Source organism: Sinocyclocheilus grahami, unplaced genomic scaffold (assembly GCF_001515645.1).
Source record: "Sinocyclocheilus grahami isolate Dianchi unplaced genomic scaffold, SAMN03320097.WGS_v1.1 scaffold896.1, whole genome shotgun sequence".
In the NCBI taxonomy this organism is placed as follows: domain Eukaryota; kingdom Metazoa; phylum Chordata; class Actinopteri; order Cypriniformes; family Cyprinidae; genus Sinocyclocheilus; species Sinocyclocheilus grahami.
Window position 1 is genome coordinate 306,661 of NW_015506075.1, and position 23,541 is coordinate 330,201.

Sequence of the window (23,541 nt, forward strand, 5' to 3'; positions counted from 1 at the left end):
AAAGTGTAAAAAATAAATACCACATTCAACTTTACAAACTTAGAGACCATTAATAAAGATAAGCTATATTACTTTTTTGCAAGTTCTTCCATCAGCAGCAACAACAACAATTTTCATTAAGAACATATATATATATATATACACATACAAAAAAAAAAAAAACATATATATATATATATATATATAAATAATGCCTGTGGATAAGTCATATGCCTCCGGTTAAGTCATATCTTTCTTTCATAACCCGCCACAAAGCAAGAGTTATACGGCATCTGTTCCCAATGCTGCTGTATTAAACTAGTGTGGATGTGTGATGAAATATTCATCAAATGTAGCAGTTAAAATCCTGGCTACCATGCATGAAAGTAAGTGATAAAAAGTTCACTTATGTACAGTGAGATGTTCTGCAGTGCATCTAGTGCAGGGGTAGGCAAGTTCAGTCCTAGAGAGCCGCAGTCCTGCAGAGTTCAGCTCCAACCCTGAAAACAAAACTCACCTGCCTATAGCCTTAGTAATCCTGAAGACATTGATTAGCTTGTTCAGGTGTGTTTGATTAGGGTTGGAGCTGAACTCTGCAGGACTGCGGCTCTCTAGGACCGAACTTGCCTACCCCTGATCTAGTTGAAAGCCAGTTTTTATCAATGTGATGTATGAGGGCGGTTAAACCTGAACTGTCGTTCACATTTGCTGATCATGCAGAATTTTTCTTGATGGACGCAGCTTATCATTCAATTTGTTTACTGACACATGGGGTCAGTAGTCATAGAGCAAATACACCAGACATGGACGGCAAGACCTTTATTAATGTCAACTCCGCTAGTCACTTGTGTGTTCAGATATTAGGCTACATTATTAGTCTTGCTCTGTTCTGACTCCAGAGCTTTTGCCGTTGCACACATATCGTACTTTTCAGCTTCTTTGACCTCTTTAGCTGGTGCTGCCCGTCTCGTAATGCCTCGTAAAGTCTGGGCAAGAAAGAGTCAAGAAATGTAGTCGTTCTGGAGTGTAGACATCCTTGCATTTCTTTTGAAACGCCTACCTGTTCAACCTCTTTATTTTTTACATATGTTAAATATCTTTTATTGGTGTGGGATCCAGCAGTGAGAGTGTTAGGAATAGTTAACCCAGAAAAGAAAATGTACTCACTCTCAGGCCAACCAAGTGTAGATTGGAAACAGATTTGAAGAGGTTTAGCGTTACATCACTTGCTCACCAATGGATCCTCTGCAGTGAATGGGTGCCATCAGAATGAGAGTCCATAAAATCATTTTAGTAATCCATGACTCCAGTCCACCAATTAATGTCTTGTGAAGCGAAAAGCTGCATATTTGTAAGAAACAAATCCATTATTGTCGGTTTAACTTTAAACCATTGGTTCTGGCCAAGTTATGAGTCCATTAACCATAATAACTTCCTTTAGTGAAAAAGTCTATCCCCTTGTTCCCTTTTACATCAAAATCCACTGATATATTCTTTGAACTGTTTTGGCCTGTAAAAGTTGCTTGATCTGTGCATATTTCTCTCCTAATTCAGATGAGACGACTTTTTCACTGGAGAAAGCAATATAATGATGGATTAAAAGGATATAATCTTAGTGATGGATTTTTATTTTTATTTTTTTTTACAAACACTCATCTTTTCACTTCACAAGACATTAATTGATGCAGTCATGTGGATTACTTGTGGATTATTGATATGTTTTTATCAGCGGTTTGGACTCTCATTCTGACGGCACCCATTCACTGCACCATTAGTGAGCAAGTGATGTAAAGCCAAATTTCTCCAAATCTGTTCTGATGAAGAAACTAATTTATTTACATCTTGGATTGCCTGAGGGTGAGTACATTTTCAGCCATTTTTTGGGGGGGGGGGTCTATTACTTTAATGGCAACATTGCTCAAAACATTAACCTATAGTCATCAAGATAAATCAAGGATGGAAATCCAAGCAACAAGTTGGTTTTTGATATGTAAGTCCATTTGATTATGTCCGCAGGTTTAGTGCCCTTTGCTCGGTTTTTGGCATGCTTCTTTTTTGAATGAGATTTGGCAGGTGTCAAGCCTACAAACCCCCTATACGAGTCCACTCTAGAACTCCTGTTAATGTGACCGGAATCAATAACTCAGGCCGAGCACATCATGAAATGAGCTGTCAGGATTACTACGTCCTGAGCTTCAGCCAAAACAGGAGTGAAGCCATATAGATCTGTTTCTGATTATGCAAGATGTGGGTTGCTCGGCTGGGCTCAAAATTTTGTGCCGTAACATGACAGTGTATAATTTGAAACCGTTGCAGTTAAAATAGCCTCCTCAGTAAGGGCACTTCCCAGTCAGCTTCGAGAATTTCAGCTCCTAGGTCCTAAAGCCGTTGGGTTCCTGGTTTGCATTTTACGGCACTATAATTAAATGGATAGTTCACCCAAAAATAAAAACTGGGTCCTCATTTATTCACACTCATGTTGTTTAAAACCTGCATTACTTTCTTTCTTCTGGGGAACACAAAATAAGATACTTTAATTAAATAACATTGGGGTCCAATACATTTCATTTTTGGGTGAACTATCCCTTTAAGGATATTTTACAATACATATCCCAGCGTAATATAGAGAGTTACCTATCTGGAAAAGTGTAAACATAGTGACTCTTTTTTAAACTCTGCTCTCTGTTTGTTTGAGCAGCTCGACCAGCCTGGCAACAGCAACATTGGATCAACCAATGGTGTAAGTTTAGGGCGTGGCTATCTGTCTGGCTAACCAATGGCAGACAGAGGGAGCGTTTGGGAAACCTTTGTGAAAATGTTTGGGTTTTTTCCCGTTTGCAGAAATTACACTCTTTGACTTTAAAAACACTTTATGATGGCTATCGGAGGTAGAAGCCAGTCACAGACCACTTCTAAGGTTTTGATAGGCCACAGCCGGCCTTTAAACCAATGTCTAATGCTGTGTTCGGTTCCTAACGGTTCTTCTCAAGAGGTAGTGCCTTTACTGAATATTCTGGTTGATCTTCAAAGGTTGATGGTGTCACTCATAGTGTGGGGCCAAAGATTTCAAATAGACTATGTTCCATTCATTTGTTAGTATGTCACTAGAGCAACCTTCATATCTCATATCAAAGCCATTCAAAAGACTGGTTAAAATGCTAAAGGCCCGTTCACACTAAGAACGATAACTACTACGCACACTTTCAGCAAGTCGAACAGTGAAGAGTTTTGTGAATAAGGTGACTAAATAATCCTAATTTACATAGAAAGATGTGTATTTGGACTGGAAGAAATAGCAGCGCTACTTCAAAGCATTGAGCTCCTGGTTAAAGACTCTAGAGTCTAAGTCTCACTGGTTTCTCCCCTCACTACCTGTTGAAAGGCCGGTGCATATGTTTTTGTAGTGGTTTGTAATAAGGAAGCACACAGGTCTCTTGTTGCTCACCCTAGTGAGCACAGCAGGAGCGTGAGGCGCAGCCCTGATTTCTCAGAGGAGGGATATGCCCACCCTCTGTCTCTCTAAATGGGCACTCTCTTGGGACCAGTTGCCTCTGCTTGAGTTCTGCTTATGGGAGTATTGTACTAAAGTGTTGTACTTTCTTTTCTTTTTTCTTTAATGTGCTAAAGTTCAGATTGGTCATAATGCAGTTTGATTTTTTTTTAACAGTGGATTGGATTGGTTGAAGTATATTTAAAAATTCTAAAATTGAAAAAGAACCTTAAATAGAAACATAAAAAAAACTAATAATGACAAAAATGAAAGAAGAACTAATTCAAAATAGTAATCATTGAAATACTATAATAGTACATCAATAATACTAAAATAAGAGTGAATTTGCAGATTCAGTGTGCGTGTTTAATAGAACCGGTTCTAAATAACTCTAGATTTCACAAATGAATAAATCTCATTAGCTGTGAGGAATTTACATGTGTGTGATAGAATTTCTCTGATGTGGTGAGGATGTAGAACTTTCATGTACCAAGTTTTGCATCTGGCTGTTTCTGGCTCCCTCCTATACGTGTCTTCCAGGACTGTCACTGAAATCATCCATTAAGAGACCGAGCCATATATTTTACTGTCAGTCCTGCTGATTTCATCAACCAGATATGACGTCTTATATAAGAGGGAGATAATTATGGCTCTTGCACTTTGCCATAGCGTGCCAGTTCAGGATTTACAGTTACAGTACGGTTTACAGTACAGTTATTCCATCTATAAGTTTGATTGCACCATATAATAATTGCTGTTAATAGTGTTCATCGTCTGTTTGATTACGTCTTTAATTGATTTTTCTGTACAGTTCTGCCATATGTACATTAACTGACAGTCACCACTGATAAGCTACCACTAAATATTGTAGAAACTTCATTTGCTGTAAAGTTGCTTTGCAACGATTTGTATCGTGAAAAGCGCTGTACAAATACACTTGAATTGAATTCCAAACCTGTATGAATTTCTTTCTTCTGTGCAATACAGAATAAGATATTTAGAATTTGACTAATCAGAGACACATGTATGTGATATTCTAGAGAGTATGTTAAAGTAACACTCGAGCTGTGCTTGCTTGCAGAAATGGCTGTCCTTAATAACTTCACAGTGGTCTTCACGGACATCGTCCAGAGTGGCCAAAGACAATGATTCTGCTTGCTCAACAAGAACAGGAATGATTTGATGATGTTTAGAGTTCTCAAGTTTCTGGTTGTGTGAGTTATGACTACATCTTACTCATTATGGCCACTGAGCACAGGCCTAAATTTAAGGATGTACTTGAAGAGTTCTTCCCCTATCAATGGGAGACAATCAGCTGTAACTATTGGGACCTGGAAATAACCCTAATTGGGGACATCGTCCAGAGTGGCCAAAGACAATGATTCTGCTTGCTCAACAAGAACAGGAATGATTTGATGATGTTTAGAGTTCTCAAGTTTCTGGTTGTGTGAGTTATGACTACATCTGACTCATTATGGCCACTGAGCACAGGCCTAAATTTAAGGATGTACTTGAAGAGTTCTTCCCCTATCAATGGGAGACAATCAGCTGTAACTATTGGGACCTGGAAATAACCCTAATTGTATTATTGTCTTGTAGGGCCTGTTGGCTTGCTTTCTAAAGCACTTGTTTAGTAATCAGGGCTCGCAAAATAGCTAGCCCAACGTAAAATAGCCTATATGAGCACTGCACGTTTCAAAGTCAAAATGCAGCGCAAGTGTTTTTTTTAATGAATGTATTTCTGAAGGGAAACCGAATGTCTTCAGAAAAGTTTCAATGGCAACTTCATTTCATCTTGCTTGATAAAGTAGCATTTATGAGTGCAGTGCTACTTTGTGTACAGCTGTTACCAGGAAAACGGCTATATTTCAGCCTTTTTCAAAAGCACCAACTAGTGGCAGAGAATTCATTTGCATTTTCAATTATCCTTTCAGCTGTTTATGTTCAGATCAATGCGAATATCGACCCATGTTTTACGCAGCAAACACCCAGAGATGTAAATGTGAAAGAAGCTAACGGGCCTTCTAAAAATCTAAACAATTAAGACCGTAATAGTTATGTTTTAAATTAATATGAAAATGTATGTTTGACTCATCCCTTTTCTTATAAATGGTTTAAAGGCTGAAATGTGATGTTTCATTTAATAAGGCTCTTTGTGAAAATCTGTATCTGAACTGTAAATGTCATTTAACGGTTTATGTTACCATAGACATTGCCCAACCCCACTCATACAGCGTTCATTTTACTTGTGTAGGTCTTAAAAAAAGGTCATAAAAAGCCTAAAAATTCTGCAGATACCCTGTGAATATATAGTTAAAGATAAAATTCCTTCGTTGATATTTGTGTTTTGAAAATGTTTTTGATTGTCATTTCGACTCCTATCCAAATTCTTATATAAAAAATGTTCTTTTTTTAAATTTGGGCTAGTTAAATTTATTTCGGGCTACCAAAATTTGAAGAGTGTCTGCCTGAAGGGTTACCAGGGATTTTTTTAATTTTGCAAGCCCTGGTAATGATAAAATTTTTCTGGAGCAGTACAAACCTGCAGAGTTTATCCAAAGAATCTCAAAACTGTAGTTTAATATAGACAGAATCTTTTGGCGACACAGTGACTGATGTTTGGTAATTGATGTGTGTTTAGACACAAAACTATCAAAGTATTGAAGAAACTGAGACCGATGTGTTGGTTGCGGCATCATCCCAGTTGTGATGTAAATTGGCACTAAGTTATAACATACACACTACTAGCCAATGACTTCCATAGTATATTTTTCCATATTATGGAAGTCAATGGCTACTGTCAACTGTTTGGTTACCCACATTCTTCAAAATATATTTTTTTGTGCTTAACAGAAAAAGGAAATCATTCAGGTTTGGGACAAATTGAGGAATTTTAGAATTTTTCATTTTTTGGGTCAACTAGGCTATCCCTTTAAACTTAGTTGAAACATAACTTTGTGTATAAATGTTTGGGGAAATGCCCGATCAGGATTAATGGTTAAAATAAAACATCATATGGATTGAATTGCATCAGAAAGCTCATTTTTTACCTGACAAACTTTAATTCTTTAAACATATGATGATATGTTATTTACATTTGAAAGTATGTTATTTCATGATTAAGTATATTTCAGCAAAGATTTATTTTTACCATAAGTTACATGAGGCAAAATAAGTTAGATTCAACCTTAAGAGAATAAATTGAAATTCACAGCATTTCCACAACTTTCTATTACTCACAAATTTGAAGGCTGCTATTGGATCCTTAAAGGTAATATTATGTGATAGTGCATCTGCCTTAAAGGGATAGTTCATCCAAAAATGTTGGTAACCCATTAGTTGGCGGTAACCATTGACTTTCATTGTATTGAAAAAAAAAACACTATGGGAGTCAATGGCTACCGTCAACTGTTTGGTTACCAACATTTCTAATATCTTTTGTTTTCAGCAGTAGAAATAACATACATGTTTAGAACAATTTTAGGGTTAGTACAGGTGCATCTCAATAAATTAGAATGTCGTGGAAAAGTTAATTTATTTCAGTAATTTAACTCAATTGTGAAACTCGTGTATTAAATAAATTCAATGCACACAGACTGAAGTAGTTTAAGTCTTTGGTTCTTTTAATTGTGATGATTTTGGCTCACATTTAACAAAAACCCACCAATTCACTATCTCAACAAATTAGAATATGGTGACAATTCGCCAGACCTGAACCCCATAGAGAATCTATGGGGTATTGTCAAGAGGAAAATGAGAAACAAGAGACCAAAAAATGCAGATGAGCTGAAGGCCACTGTCAAAGAAACCTGGGCTTCCATACCACCTCAGCAGTGCCACAAACTGATCACCTCCATGCCACGCCGAATTGAGGCAGTAATGAAAGCAGAAGGAGCCCCTACCAAGTATTGAGTACATGTACAGTAAATGAGCATACTTTCCAGAAGGCCAACAATTCACTAAAAATGTTTTTTTTTTATTGGTCTTATGAAGTATTCTAATTTGTTGAGATAGTTAATTGGTGGGTTTTTGTTAAATGTGAGCCAAAATCATCACAATTAAAAGAACCAAAGACTTAAACTACTTCAGTCTGTGTGCATTGAATTTATTTAATACACAATTTTCACAATTTGAGTTGAATTACTGAAATAAATGAACTTTTCTATGACATTCTAATTTATTGAGATGTGAATATGAAAGGGTGAGAATTGTCATTTTTGGGTGAACTATCCCTTTAAGAACACTTTGCAGCCAAATTGATTACATATTTAGTTACAAACTGGCTAGTAGTTACTAATCCTCTAGAGTGGACTTTGTGTTCCAATTTAAGGATGAACTTATGAACAGCTGGTGCAACCCTACCCTGGTCTAAACCCCCAGTCAAAAGCAATGCTAACAGATCATCTTGAAGCAATTTTCGGTCTCTTTAAGACCAGACAGCATCTCTTGGCTTCTTCCAGATGGCATCTGTTGCTAACAATGCTCAGGTGTGATGTTATTTTGGACTGGTGCGTGTCATGACTCATGGCTGATATGAAAAGGAACCTGATCTAATTTCAGTCTCTTTTCTTTCTCCATGACTTGCTGTCAGTCTCATTTCCAGCCTCTTTGGCAGCAATGTATCCTAGCAACCAGAACTTTTAGAAACTGATTGTAAGTCATTACAGCTTGTAAGGTGGGATTGTCAGCGTGCCCCTTTCTGAATGCATGGTATGATTTGACAGTAACACATTATGTTTAGCCCTTTTCCTTTTGCAGGCTCATTAAAAGGTAGTAAAGCTTGGTTCATGTCCAACTGCTGAAATTACACGCATGAAGAATTGTCTGAATCAGCGTGCCTTAGTCTTCTCCAGCAGATGCTCTTTGTCCCAGGTGGATCATAGAGTTGCAGACAGCATTGAAGAAAACTGGTAAATGGAGGCATTAATGGTCATTTTAATTGGTGGAGCTGAGATCCAAGCTGAGTAAGACAGAAAAAAAACTGAGACAATAGAGTGCAGAAGGCCAAAGAAATGAGTCCTAAAACCCGGAAATGAGTAAGCATTTTTTAACTATCCGGTTCCATCATCCCAAAGTCAGTAGTCAATAGTTTAGGATTTATTGGTGACATATATGTCTAATATTATATGAGACTAGTAGCTTTACTAGTTAGGACACACTCCTTTACTTCTACTTGCATAGAAGAACTGAACAAATGTGGTCTTGTTCTTCTCGCTTCATCTTCCTTATTTCCTCAGAAACACAACAGTAAGATGGCAATTGATGTTTACATCCTTTACTCATTTTAGTAAGCTTTGCTTTTTGATTGGTTTCCAAAATGAGGTGTTCAGATTGACAGGAAATGTCACTGGCACTTGTTAAAGGGGGGGGTTGAAGGTCCAAATTGCAGTTACAATGCAGCTTCAAGGCATACCTGTCAACATTTGGGTCCCAAAATACGGGAGATGTTCATGTTGTATGTCCCTCATGACATACAACATGAGGGAATTTGGTTGTTATCAACACATGTGGTGTAACCACAAGAAACAAGAAAAGCAGAAGGGCTTATTGAAAAATGCAAATTCATTATTTCGCGTTTCGCCAGGAATATAGCCATTTCCCCTGTAAACAAAGCAGCGCAGCACCTGATTTTGCAACTTGCAGCACTCATATTTAATCATAGCCTTTTGAAATGCAAGCTATATCTCAATTTGCATATTGTTTTTTTCACCGGAGCACCACCTGAGTTTTCTCCTCCTGTCCCATTTCTATCCTTTCCTTCCTGCGGTAGTCATCACTGTTGTAGGTTGCCAAGTTGAGGGGACAAATGGGTTGAAATGTGTATGTGTCGATTGTGTGAGAAGGATGCGTTTTATACAAGATCTGGCAACTGGGCAACCTTGGAATTTGTTGACGTGATTATTCATATAATGACGTTTGGGCCATACAAATTACGGAAGTTTTACCGGAGGCGAATGTAACAAACATATAAAATATGCCCAGTGGGATTTTTTTATAGAAAGATTAAAAATATGGGAGAAATACGGGATAGAATGGTAAAATACGGGAGAATCCCGGGAAAAACGGGAGGGTTGACAGGTATCCTTCAAAGGGCTCTACACAATCCCAGCCTAGGAATAAGGGTCTTATCTAGCCAAATGATCTGTAATTTAAAAAAAAATAATAATAATTTGATATACTTTTTAACAATAAATGCTCGTCTTGCACTAGCTGTGGAATACGCATCCGCAACTTCACTTATTACGTAGTCACGTTGGAAAGGTCGGATAGTACCAACCCAGTGTTTACACTTTTTTTTTTTCTTAACAAAAATTCATTTTTTTTTTTTTAGAAAATGATCGATCGTTTTGTTAGATAAGACCCTTATTTCTCAGCTGGGATTGTGTTGGAGCCCTTTTGAAGCTGCATTGAAACCTTCAATTTGGACCCGTTGATCCCCATTGAAGTCCACTATAAGGAGAAAAATCCTGGAATTCTCCTCAAAAACCCTAATTTCTTTTCGACTAAAGAAAGAAAGACATGAACATCTTGAATGACATAAATTTCATAACATTTTAATCCTTTTAATGGATCACTTTTTTTCTAGAGAGTTGCCTCCACAAGTGAGGGTGAGATTTTTGCATTGGTTTTGTATTGGCTAGATGTTTGGCTAGCTATGTATTCTGTTTGAGGTGGGGTGAATGGCACTCATTTGTCATGCAGGCCAGGCTTGAATGGTGATTTATTTATAGCTGACCAAGGAAGCTGTAATCGTTGGAATAACACAAAGGGATGTAGCCGAAGCCTGCTGCCGGTGACAGGAGTCTTTTGTTTGTGGTGAAGTGTTTGAAAGCAGGAGATGTTGCTTTGTAATCCATTCTTCAGCTGCAGGTTTATATACAGGAGGACAAAGGACTGTACAGCATGTGCATTTGGGATGCTCATTGTTTAATCGAAATACAGTAAAAACTGTAATATTGTGAAATATCGTATCTTAAAATGAAATGTATTCCTGTGATGGCAAAATCACATTTTCAACAACCATTACTCCAGTCTTCATGACCCTTCCTTGTGCTTCCCTTAAGCTGTTCCATGTTTTTCTTTTGTTATTTCTAGTTCTATTTTCTAGACTTTCATTGTGCTGCTTTTTGGAGATTTGAAATGTTTGTTTGTTAGAGTTTGTAGTAAAAGCTCCTCAACAAAACAGTCAGAAGATGTTTTTTTTTTTTGTGGACACCGATTACCTCAAAAAATTGAATTAAGCAACTCAATTTTTTTTTTGTTGAGTCAGCACAAACCTAGACAACCACAAACATGCACAAGTAAGTGTATAACCAACAATGGATGTAGAAAAGAGAAAGCCGAGTCTGTGTCCTGTTATGTGAGGACACATCACACAACTTGCTCTTCAACTGAATAGAAGTTACCTTAAGTGTTGAGGCTCACTCTTTTGTATTCAGCATCCAGCTCAGCCTGCAATTAAAGAAAGTTTGTAAAGGTTTACTACAAGTTTGTAGATTGCTTTTGTAAAATTAATATATTGCAAAATTCATGTCTGTGTATTAGCTTTAACCTAATTTTGGATTAATACTCTTAGCAGCTAGTTGTTTAAAAAAACAGACCAAATAAAAATCACATTTACCAGGGCATTTCACAAAAAAAGCATTGTATGGCTATAAGCAGTGACGCTTAAATAGCATTCAAAATGCGCATTCAAAAGCACTAGGGAAATGCCGCGCTTTACAGCGCTGTGTAAAAACAGCATTTCCCAAAAATGAAAACATTCCTTTATCATGATATCCTTACAACACTCAAAAAGCAAATAAGACATTTTCACAGTTGTTTTGATTTGCTTACAAGTTGTTCCATTAAGTTTGCTCCGGTCGCTTGCGAGTCTCCGCCATGTTGAATGGATTCTTCTGAACGTCGGTTAGAGCAACGAGGTGACGTCACATTATATCACTCAGTAAACTTAAAAATAATAATTTAAATAGAAGAGTTTACTCAAAAATGTTGAGCCACACAAAAATAAAACGAAATTCCTCGTTCAGAAAATGCAATTGTTATAAGTTGCATCAACGATTTAACAGACTTTAATTGCAGTGTTCTTAATCTTTATAAGTTAGTAGTACTGTTCGGGTTTACAGTGTACAGGTCACATAATTCAGTGGAGAATTATTTGAAAAGTTATTCTGTGTAAAGGACATGTGAGAATAAATCTGTTCTCAAATACCAATGGTAACAAGAACTCAGCATCCACTCTCTTATCCGGGATACTCTTCTTCGGTGTTTGTTTACACTGGTTTTCGAAACCGCGCCACCATACTCACCCTTTTGTGCAACAGCAGCCGCTCCGGTCATGTGATCCTAGCTCAAATCTTATTGGACGGCCCGTGTTTTCGCGTTGCGAAACTGAAAAGATTCGTCGGACTGGTTGGAAAAACAGGTCACATAATTCAGTGGAGAATTATTTGAAAAGTTATTCTGTGTAAAGAACATGTGAGAATATATCTGTTCTCAAATACCAATGGTAACAAGAACTCAGCATCCACTCTCTTATCCGGGATACTCTTCTTCGGTGTTTGTTTACACTGGTTTTCGAAACCGCGCCACCATACTCACCCTTTTGTGCAACAGCAGCCGCTCCGGTCATGTGATCCTAGCTCAAATCTTATTGGACGGCCCGTGTTTTCGCGTTGCGAAACTGAAAAGATTCGTCGGACTGGTTGGAAAAAAAACATTCGCATTTTCGGTGCGCGAATGTTTGCGGTCTATGTAATTATGACAGACCAAAATCATCACTGCTGCAAAGTTGCATTTTTCCAATTGCCAAATATGTTAATGTACAGCCACGTTCACACAGCAGCAGAATATGGTTGTCAGTCCTGTATTTGAGTCCTTAACATGGTTACGTTCACACCAATACAGTTATTTACGGGAGTGACAACTGCATTCTATAACCGAACTCGCACCCGTCTATTTTCAGGACTCACAACTGCATTCTCAGAAAACGCGCTGTATGAACTGGACAACTTGTAGTACTGTGCAAGAGAGCCGCTCCTGCGGTTTCACTCTGGGTGAGTTACAGCGACTGAGAAATAAGCTGTGCATCATCTGAAGGTTTTAGATCCGTCAGTTTTGTGTTCTGTGCGTGACTCAAATTCAGTGTCATGCGCGAGATGCAGAAAAGGACGCGATTGCATATACAGACTTGACTCTAATTGCACGTTGATACAGACAGTATTCGAGACGCTACTGTGCAGTAAGCTGCTGTTTGAACGGGACGTTTCGAGACTGTAAGGAAATGCTGTTGTAAATACCTAAAACGGACAGTGTGAACGTGGCCATAGTTAATGTAGGATCTTTTCTTTAATTTTAAGAGGAAACACCCACATTTCTAAGAATTTTTTTAGAATTTTGTTACTAGGAGCAACTCTTTGCACAAAGACTTTTCATGAATACGGGCCCTGGTTTTTACAACTTTCACATTGGAGCAAAAATCTGCCTTTAAACTTGAAAGAAATAAAAATGTTACGTTTATTGTGATAATTATCGATATCGACTGATATGGGGAAAAAATATATATCGTGATGATTTTTTGGCCATATCGCCCAGCGCTAGTTCAGCTTTTTGAATCTGACTGCTCCTCAGCTCTCATGGCCTTATAAGAAATCAAAGTGTCCACTGGTTTATGATTCAGTATGTTATCTGGGTATTGTTTAGAGTCTCTCTCTCTCTTCTCAACGGATGTTCAGGCGAAGTCTGGCTGGAAAAGCCACGTTTGATGTTCAACTAGAGCAGACAGGCCGTTCCCGCCTCTGCTGCTTTCTCTTCTCAGTTTCTCTGTGGATGAATTTTAGAAGGCAACTTGCTTCTGTCTTCTTTATTTTGTGCCCTTACCAAGTGATCCAATGAACAAAGTACCATTATTTTGGATGATGTAATTGGTAGTTGATCAGCATTTACTTCAAAGATTGTGGGAAGTTGTGAAAAGAATTGAAATGTTAAATTTGGGAGATTGACATGAAGACGTGCCTTCAGAAACTGAAATGTGAATATGTTCTTCTGAACTTGAATAAATGTTACTGTAAAATCTGTCAAAACTATCCTTTAGACTTAGCTAGAAAGAAAAAGGGAGTGGGCTTTCCTGTTTAGTTTCATAGCAAATATGCTAGGCTAGCACAACCCAAATAATTGCATGGTGACTTCCAAGTACGGTATCTTCCAAGGACAAGAAAGCATATTTAGAGATTGTCATAAAATTGGACAAGTTTACTGCTTAGCATCATTTTTGTAGTGGTCTGTAAACCACTGTCTGTAAACCCCCCCCCCCCCCCCCCCCTCTCCTCATTGTACAGAATAGCCTTGAGAAATGAAGACAATAAACATGAAGGGTTTTATATGTGGATGTTCATGTTCAATTCATGTGCCATATGTCATTAAATTAGCATGAACTCCTTGTTTTGTTTTAGTAAAGCAAACATGAGTGACTATAAATCGTAAATTTGAGGACCGAATAGAAATGAATATGGAAAATATCATGAATGATACTGAACTTGTCTCTTGGAGGTTAGCTTGAACAAAGCTCTGGAGGAAATGTGGCTTATCTTGGGAACACTTCTGGCACACTAGCCTCTTATCTTTGCGTGCAAGAGAAGTTGGATTTGCTGCCCTGCTGGGACCTGTTTTAGAGATTGATTGCCAAGTGAATCAGTAAATATGGAAGAAATGCATTCAGCCCAGGAGCAGAGATGAGGAGGCGTCTGCTGGCAGGCTGTTAGATGTGCATTGGAGGTGTTGGAGAGTCACACAGGTGCGAAATGAAGTACAGAGTAGATTCCCATGGGAAACGACAGGTGCCACTTGCAAGTTTGGAAGGCCTGACTTAAACGGGCTTGTTCCTTGAAGCAGATGTCTGCATAATTCTTACCTTTGACTTCCAATTTTTCTCAAAGTTATTTAACTAGTGGTGCACAGTATATTGGCATAGTGTTATTGGCTAATAATAACTATAGAAGTTTGTGACATTGTTTGTTAGCATTGTTTTTTATGCTTTGTGAGCTTGTTTCAATATGAATCATCTGCATTAACAATATTTAATTTTCCGTATTCATTGTTTCATGAATAATAAAAAACTGATATATTGAAGGCTGTTGATGTGAGGATTCTCACATTCCAGCTGTTCATTTTAACTGTTTACTTGGCAGATGGAGGTAATTTATTGCTGTTTTTTTTCTGTGCCTCACGTCATGAGCATTGTATTAAAAGAAGTTTTAACATTTTTCGAGACCATTAATTCTGCAGCACTCCAGTGATTTTTGATTGCACATTAACAATATGAAATTGATAATAAAATATAGATATGTTAAAGGGATAGTTCACCCAAAAATGAAAATTTGATGTCTATCTGCTTACCCCCAGGGCATCCAAGATGTAGGTGACTTTGTTTCTTCAGTAGAACACAAATTTTAAGATTTTTAACACAAACCGTTGCAGTCTGTCAGTCTTATAATGGAGCTGAACGGTTATCACGGCTAAAACATACAATAAAACAAAAAAAAAACATACACAAACAAAACCAAATGAAACCCTGCGGCTCGTGACGATGTGTAAAGACACAAAACGATCGGTCTGTGTAAGAAACTGAACAGTATTTATATTGTTTTTTAACTCTGATTCACGCAATGTCCGAACTGTTTGAACTGTCCTGAGCTGCGCGCATCCTCTTGAGTGCGTTCTCAACAGCAGGCGCGTGAGGCGTCGTCGTCGTCTTGCTGTACTGTGGATCGCAGACTTATAAGTGCATTACCGCCACCTATCTCTCCAGTGGACCATTGACACTCCTAATTGAGATTGTAGAGTGTCAATGGTCCACTTGAGAGATAGGTGCCGGTAATGCACTTATAATGTCACCTATTTATGATGTCTACTAAAACATGACGCAACTGTGCTGGAACCTTTATGTAAGTCTGTATGAGAAAGCGATAAAGTGCCCACAGTGGGCATCATTACAGACATAAGGTGTGGGAATCCAGGGCCTCACTATGTTTAGACTTTTTGGATTCAAATTATACCAGTCTATGATTTTATATAATTTAAAAAAAGGTATAACCAGTCTTGCAGAAAAAAATAGATGAATAACTTTTAAGACTTGTGTAAGGAGTTTATGCAACCAGCCACAGGACTGGTTACTTGCTCCATAACTGGGCCCTGAAGTTCCTGTGAGGGTGATGGGAGATTGAGATCTGTGTAAAATCATGCCAGTGTAGAAATGTGTCAGACCTGTTACTGGCAGTCTCAAAAGAACAGCATTTCACAGTGCCACAGGAGCTGTCAGAGGAGTTTAATGTCCCTCCTCAAAGCTGATCTGCCTCCCTTTGGCGAAGTTGCGCTCTGTTGAGCAGTCGGTTGCTTGGATACAAAATTGTGAGGCCCAAGAGGAGCAGTGACATGTAGTCAAATGGAACAAGTCTTGTTTACCCCCTGCTTTGTTAATGGAGCAGCTGCTCTATCATAAAACATAAGCACATTTGAGACTTTTTTTTTGCTGTAGGGTGTAGCATTTAAATCCGTTAAAAAAAGTAGCTCAGCAAATAAAAGACATTTGTTTTAAAGTGTGGAGGTGCTGGGTTTCATGTCCTAGGGACTTTCTTTCTATTTTGTGTGTATATTGTGAAAGGCCTCAAAAGAAAAAAAGACCAAGACTAATTGAATTTATTTGGCCATGCTGCACTTTTGAATTTTTAGTTTGGTAAGTTTTTTTTCTCTCTGCAGGCTGTGTTTGTTAATTCTGTTCAAAAGTAGCTAGTGTATTAATTTAAAAACCCTGCACAAAAAAAACTATCAAAAAGTGCCATGGTATTGCAATGTTTTTTGGACATACGATGGTAATTCCATAATGATTTGCTCATAATGTTCTAATTTTCTTTTCTTATTTGTCTGTTTCTTATTTTATGGTAAATGACTAAATATATATTATATTGTATGTATGTGTGTATATATATATATATATGCACACACACACATACATACACACACACACACACACGCGCACACACAAACATATGTGTGTGTAATTACACAATAAACATAAATAATAATAATGTGTGTGCAACTTTATTATATCTATATATAAATAATATTTAATGATGTGTTTTTTAAACATACTTGCTATAATAGCTAAGAAATGTGCTTGTTTTACCGCTATTTTATCACTGATTGTTAGTATCTCAACCCATAACACAAAATGTTCAATTCAGATTTGAATTGAATTGATTTGTTGCTGCTTTTTATTTGTTTTTTCTTATTTTGAATGTAAAAAGTTCCACCCGTATTTAATTTTATTTTTTTTCCAGCAACCTAAAATTGTCTGAATAGAGCATTCTTCCTATTCCATGTATTTTGTTGTGATTCTGTGCAATGAAGTTCAGAGCTCTAGGGAAAACAGAGGAAGAATTGGTGTCTTGCATTTCTTTCGTCTGTGCCAGGAATCTCTGCCAAGGCTCTTTGTCATCGTTAAACCTGACTGGCAGTGCCACAGATAGCTTAATTGCTCTAGGTTTAGTATCGCTTATTGCAATGATATTGATTACCATTTGAGTGTTTGAAGTGATTGTGTGTGTCTTCCTTTTTAACTGAAGAGCTCAAATGTGTGCCTAACCTCTGTTTTTAATGCTACCAGTAATATATTACATTCCCATGAATTATAGAAGTGAGCCTCTTTCTGCAATATTCATTTACTTTGAGGACTCCTGTACCCAAGCTTGACTCTACTGGTCAAATCTGATATCTGAATCATCATGCAGCATGTTTTATTGGTTGTGACACTTTTTCTGAGCCGATGCCCATGCAACGAACTCACATAGATTATTTACACACATTCCCTGTAGCCTATATTTTGAGTTTACCTGTTTTAAGGCTTGTTAACTAACTGCTACAAAGTGAAAAGTGTGTAAAAGTGAAAAAGTGACGTGACGTGTGGCCAAGTATGGTGACCCGTACTCAGAATTAGTGCTCTGCGTTTAACCCATCCAAAGTGCACACACACAGCAGTGAACACACACACCGTGAACACACACCCTGAGCAGTGGGCAGCCATTTTTTTGCTGCGGCGCCCGGGGAGCAGTTGGGGATTCGTGGTATTGAAGGTGGAAGAGAGCGCTGTACATTCACTCCCCCCCACCTACAATCCCTGCCTGTACGAGACTCGAACTCGTAACCTTATGAGTCCGACTCTCTAACCATTAGGCCACGACTTCCCACAATGAATTTACAATGAAATAGTGTATGATTAAACTTGGACGTATGTCTCTAGTGAGCAAAAAATGTACTCGCATTTGATGCTCTAAGGGATCTAGAGGGCCATTTGTAGGAATGGCCCTGTTTTACCCATTGGAATTAGCTATTTAAGCCTTCAGTTTTAGGGCCATCACATAAATGGTGAATGGACTTTAGTCAGCCTACGCCTTATTTAATAACTTGCAAACCAAAATTGGGCTGTTGTATCAAGTCTGAAGCAGGTATGACAGGATAATGCAACAACCATTAAAACTCTTCCATAAAAGGTTGTCAAGCTTCTTTAGCCTACCGCTAAAGGCTAGCGAAATTGAACGCCATTCGAAATATTGATGCTAATGTTCGTCAAATCTTTGTCTTCTATTCAAACATTAGCTAGTGTTAGATTTGTCAGAATGAAAATGGAAAATTCAGCTATAACCAGCTTCTGCTGGTTCAAGCTGGTTTAAAGTGGTTAATCAGTTGTTGGGACCAAGGTCGATTCGTCTTGGCGTACCTAGAACTGGTAGACCACCATGCCTATTTTGGGGATCTGGTTGAGCTAGTTAGCCCTGTTCCAAACCATATCTTGACCTAGTTGACTGGCATGACCTCTTTTTTCCACTGAATTCAATGTATTGTTTCCTTTTAAGGTGTTTTTTTTTAGCTTCAGAGTCTATGCTACGTGATTATTCATAACTACCGGAGCGTAGCCAAGGATACTGACTGTAAACATGACTTGCCGGTCAATTTTCCATTTCATTGACCAGAGATGCTTTATAAAAACTCTACTCCGGTCACGCCTCCCCATCACTCTATTTGTCATCCTTCTGTTTTGTAAACGATTGTTGGTGTTAGCTACAAGGCTACTGGGAGGTTTACAGTACACACTAATGCTGTTCATATTTCGAGGAATATAGATAAGCTTTTTAAAAATACAGATTAAGAAAATGAATGCAATAGAGGTACTGTATAAAAATCGATGTAAATTTACTTAAGTACAGGTTTATTCACTTAAAATGACCATTTAACATGACTTCAGTATGTGGTCTGTGGTATTTTGATAGAAATGTTGAAGATTCATACTAAATCTGTTAATTTTAGACCTTATTTGTACTACTATGGTAGTTTCTTCATTTGGTTATATGACTGTAATTAACCATGTAAATGCCTAACCAACCATGCATAGTATTTAAGCACTTAAAAATAAAGGTGCTTCAAAAGGTTCTTCAAGCGATGCCATAGAAGAACCATTTTTGGTTCCACAAAGAACCATTCAGTCAAAGGTTCTTTAAAGAACCATCTCTTGCTTATCTTTTTATAATCTGAAGAACCTTCTTTCACCACAAAGAACTTTTTGTGAAACAGAAAGGTTCTTCAGATGTTAAAAGTTCTTTATAGAACTATTTAGACAAAAAGGTTCTTCTATGGCATCGTGAAGCACCTTTTTTTTTTTTAAAGAGTGTAGGAGGATAGTTTCAGGCCCAAGATGGTCTTCGATCCCAGCCAGGTTCCTAGCAGCTGGTATTCCAACTTGCCAACCATCTAAATCAGTGGTCCTCAACCTTTTTGACTCCAGTGCCCCCTTTTGTCCAAGAAAATATTCAAAAGCGATATCATATACATACCTCTGGTATAGGGCTGCACGATTAATCGAATGCGATTGTCATGCGCATTTTGTTAAAAAAGCCGGTTCTGTAATCAGCAGGAAATCATCATCACGTGCTTTCAGATGGAGCAGACTTTACTACACAGAGCTGTAGTTCACTGACAAGTTACGCAAAAAAATAGATTCTGAAATCGTTCGCGATAATGACAGCTGTTTGCATAGCTTCTCAGTGAACTACGGCTCTGTGAAGTAAATGCTGCTCCATCTGAAAGCATGTGAAAATACCACATTTAATAACATATTTTTACTCAACTCACTCAGTCGAGTGTTTGAAATAAATCCTTCTGTGAGATGATGTGGCTTCTTACACAGAATAAGGCACGCAACATATTTCATAGTATTTAAGCAGTGATAAAGGCATTGGATTATAAATATACTTTATTTTAATGAAAATTATAATAATAAGAAACCGTATATTGCCGTAGTCGTGTGTTTATTAGTCAGGTTGAATCAATGAAAGCAGTTGAATCTTCTGTTTATTCAGCTGCAGCGATAGGCATTTTCTGGGTTTCTTCTGCGAGGCGTATTTGGAGTTTCCGCATGAGAGTGCCCTATGGCCGTTGGATGGAGATTTACTGCTGATCACAGAACCGTGCTTCACTGAAAGATACACATGACAATCGCAGCTTCTGTCGAATCTCGATTCCATTTCGATTTATCGTGCAGCCCTACTCTGGTACTTTTCTTGTAATAAAAATAATAAATAAACTCAAAAATAGTGTTTTTATCAGAATTTACCCCATCCACCTGGTTGAGAAGCATTGATCTTTGACTTAGGAAATTGGCAGTGATGTGAAAGAGAAGGATATTTACACTAACATGAAGGTTTTTGAATTCAGGAGTTGTGGACCAGTCTAAACCCTCATGTATGTATGTGTGTGTGTCTTTGTATACATTTCCTGTACCTATATTTTGCATGTTTGTTGAAATTTCCTGTTTGATTACCCAGCTCTTAATGGTGTCACTTTTAGAAACCCATGTTTGAACTTTAGTTCAATGTGATCTTAGTACTCATCCTTCATGTTAGTACACATTTCCCCTCAAATATAAAGGCTTAGGCTGGTTTACATTTTACTGAGATATCCACACAGCACACAGTTGCCAGGCTCTCTAATATTGACCCTTAAGTCATTCCCTGTTCCTCTTTCTTCCCAAATGTTCCTTTCCTCATAAATTTCTCTCTCAGCTGAATGGCTGGAGGTGTCTGTGGAAACTAAGCCAGATGGCTGGCTGCAAAGTGAGATGGTTTAGAGCCACAGGGGGACAAAATCTGTCATCACTGTCTCTGTGTCCTTACTGCTGAGACTTATACTGCTATTCAGACTGGTAATCAGAAGTGCCCTCAAAACAAGAATATTTGCGTGGTCTAGATGCTTATTAAAAAGGGTAGCACTATAGGGAGTCAGGGACCAATATTGGCTGTTTATATAACATATAACAAGGCTTTTTATTAGTACTTATAAAGCACATATTCTGCATGACCATATTCTACATCCCTAATCCTACCCTATACCTAAACTTAACACCTACCAAATTAAATATTAATAAGCAACAAATTAGGAGTTTATTGAGGCAAAAGTCATTGTTAATGGTTTGTTAATAGCGAGAATTGGACCTTAAAATAAAGTGTGACCAAAAAATTATAAAATAATGAATCTGACAACTCAAACAAAGCATGCAAACGATTGTTGACTAAACTATTTGTGTGAAAAATCTGTAACAAGGAAGACTGTTAAAGGGATGGTTCACCCAACAAAAATTTAAATTCTGTCATTTGCTCATTTTATGTTGTTTCAAACCTGACTTGCTTTCCTCTGTGGAGCAAAAAAATTATATTTTTGATTCTAGTGCTTTTTTTCCTCCGCTTTCTCAATTGACAGAGCTGGTCATTTGATGTCAATATGTGACCCTGGAGCACAAAACCAGTCTTAAGTCGCTTGGGTATATTTTTAGCAATAGCAAAAAAAAAATATATGGGTCAATATTATCGATTTTTCTTTTATGCCAAAAAGCATTAGGATATTAAGTAAAGATCATGTTCCATGAAGATATTTTGTAAATTTCCTTCCATAAATATATCAAAACTTAATTTTTGATTAGTAATTTGCATTGCTAAGAACTTCATTTGGACAACTTTAAAGGCGATTTTCTCAGTATTTGGATTTTTTTGCACCCTCAGATTCCAGATTTTCAAATAGCTGTATCTCCTATCATAACAAACCATACATCAATAGAAAGCTTATTTATTCAGCTTTCAGATGTGTATAAAATTTTAAAAAATTGACCCTTATGACTGGTTTTGTAGTCCAGGTTCACATATATGGCCCTCATAGAATAAAACTACTTTGCGAATCACGTGAGGGTACGCATGAATGATGTTTTCCAAAAGTACTGTTAATTATATATAAAACTTTTTAATTAGGAGTGAGAACAGATGAAAATGTGGTAAACGTGAGGTATTGCTTTAAGGTGATGCGTATAATGCTCATTTGCATAGTTCAGGAAACACTGTCCATGTTTGTGTCGCCTAATCGAATGCTGTAACTTGAGCACTGACTCGTTTTTGTTTTTACTACCTGGTTGGTAAAACTTAAGAAAGATTGTCTTCCAAGCACTGCTCTGTTTTCAAACTGTGTGAATCTTAGTGCATGGAGAGGTTGTGTTTAATTAGGGTTTAATGTCCCAGATTAATTGAGTGTAATTCTGTGGTTCTTTTTAATGGCTCTAAAGCGACCACAAGTGCCGGTCGATGTCGGGTCACTCGTGAAAGAGCTCTTAGAGATCTAACAATAGAGAAACGGCACAGGGACATCATCTCCATAAATCTGCCTGACCACAATTACTTACAGTTGTGCGTGTGTGCGCAACAGATTTATCCTGCCAATAACAATGCTTCCTGTGATACAGAAAGCGTGGGGGATACAAAGAAGAAGCCAATGAGCTATTGTTTATGGCCCACTGTTGACCTGCTTACGCAGAATGAGAAACAATGGCTGCCTCTGTACAGTATAGCGTTAACTGTAACGTTAAGGAGATGCGCAAGGTTTCTTGTCGAGGCAGGACACGTTTCCAGCAGTTGAAACATCTCAATCTGGGAGATCCAAAATGAAAGTGACAAGCACCTGAAGGGGACTGAGGGGATGAGAGGTGTCTCCAGGGAATGACAGAAATAGACCAGCGAAAACAAACCAAAAGCCTTCTGACTGAAGTTTCAGTAACATCCCCCAAGGTTCTATGCTAAGCGGAGAGCTATTGTCATCTCTCCAGCACATTTTCTGACATTTTATAATAGGGATGGACATTTTTTTCTGTACTAGGAATATGGGATCAGACATGATGTATTGACTTTTTGTCGTCCATGACTCTGTCCTTTCCCCTATCTTCAATGCCTGAAAAATCATCATGTCTTGTCTAGCTAATCAAAAGAGCTATTCTTTACCGCTGTGCTAAGCTGCAGCTATTTCACTTAAGAAACACAAAAAAATATTTATTTTTTACACAAAGAAATATTTGTTTTAACCATTTTTATCATCAGTGATGGATGTCATTTAAAAGGCTAAGCTAAGCTTGTCAACCGAAAACGCACAAGGGAAATATTTGATCGTTTTTAGCTTAGGTGGTATATAATATGTAATTTAAATAGTTAAACTGTTTAAAAGGGGAATTACAGTAAATGTTTATTTATATATATGTTTATATATATAATATGGGTCAAAGACGAGATGTCAACATTTTGGTGTCCGCATCGAATTACATTTACAAAAGTGATTTTAAATACATAAAAAGCAAGGTTTAGTTAAATGCAAGTAAAGTATCTACTATCATGTTTCAAATAAATTTTGTGAAAATAAAAAGTCAAAATATGGGGGAAATACTGTTCCAAAGTGTAAAATTTACATTCAGTGTAATGGTCCGGACTTTGATTTTGCCATTACATCTTTAAATAAACATAATTAAAATACCAGGTTAAAACATATATGTTGTCTTGGCAATTCTATTAAAGGGGTCATATGATGCTGCTAAAAAGAACATTATTTTGTGTATTTGGTGTAATGAAATGTGTTTATGCGGTTTAAGGTTCAAAAAACACATTATTTTCCACATACTGTACATTATTGTTTCTCCTCTATGCCCCGCCTTTCTGAAACGC

The 23,541-nt window shown here is 37.5% G+C and overlaps 1 protein-coding gene and 1 long non-coding RNA gene across 3 annotated transcripts in view; one reads left to right on the plus strand and one right to left on the minus strand.

The window, feature by feature from the left end:
- Nucleotides 1-23,541, plus strand: part of mboat2a (membrane bound O-acyltransferase domain containing 2a) — a 71,358-nt gene that overhangs the window by 1,330 nt on the left and 46,487 nt on the right. The window contains exons 1-3 of one of the 2 annotated variants that reach the window (XM_016248881.1): nucleotides 1,693-1,697; nucleotides 7,262-7,267; nucleotides 20,798-20,802. The exons of the other annotated variant lie outside the window; for it this stretch is intronic. Coding sequence (XP_016104367.1) covers nucleotides 1,696-1,697; nucleotides 7,262-7,267; nucleotides 20,798-20,802 — 13 coding nt within the window. The 5' untranslated portion in view covers nucleotides 1,693-1,695. Of the gene's footprint in view, nucleotides 1-1,692; nucleotides 1,698-7,261; nucleotides 7,268-20,797; nucleotides 20,803-23,541 lie in introns of those variants that run through there. 2 annotated transcript variants of the gene reach the window in all.
- LOC107563903 (uncharacterized) lies at nucleotides 10,737-11,379 on the minus strand. The gene is made up of 3 exons (XR_001606156.1): nucleotides 11,306-11,379; nucleotides 10,876-10,921; nucleotides 10,737-10,746 (listed from the first exon to the last, which is right to left on the minus strand). It is a non-coding gene; the product is annotated as an uncharacterized lncRNA (long non-coding RNA).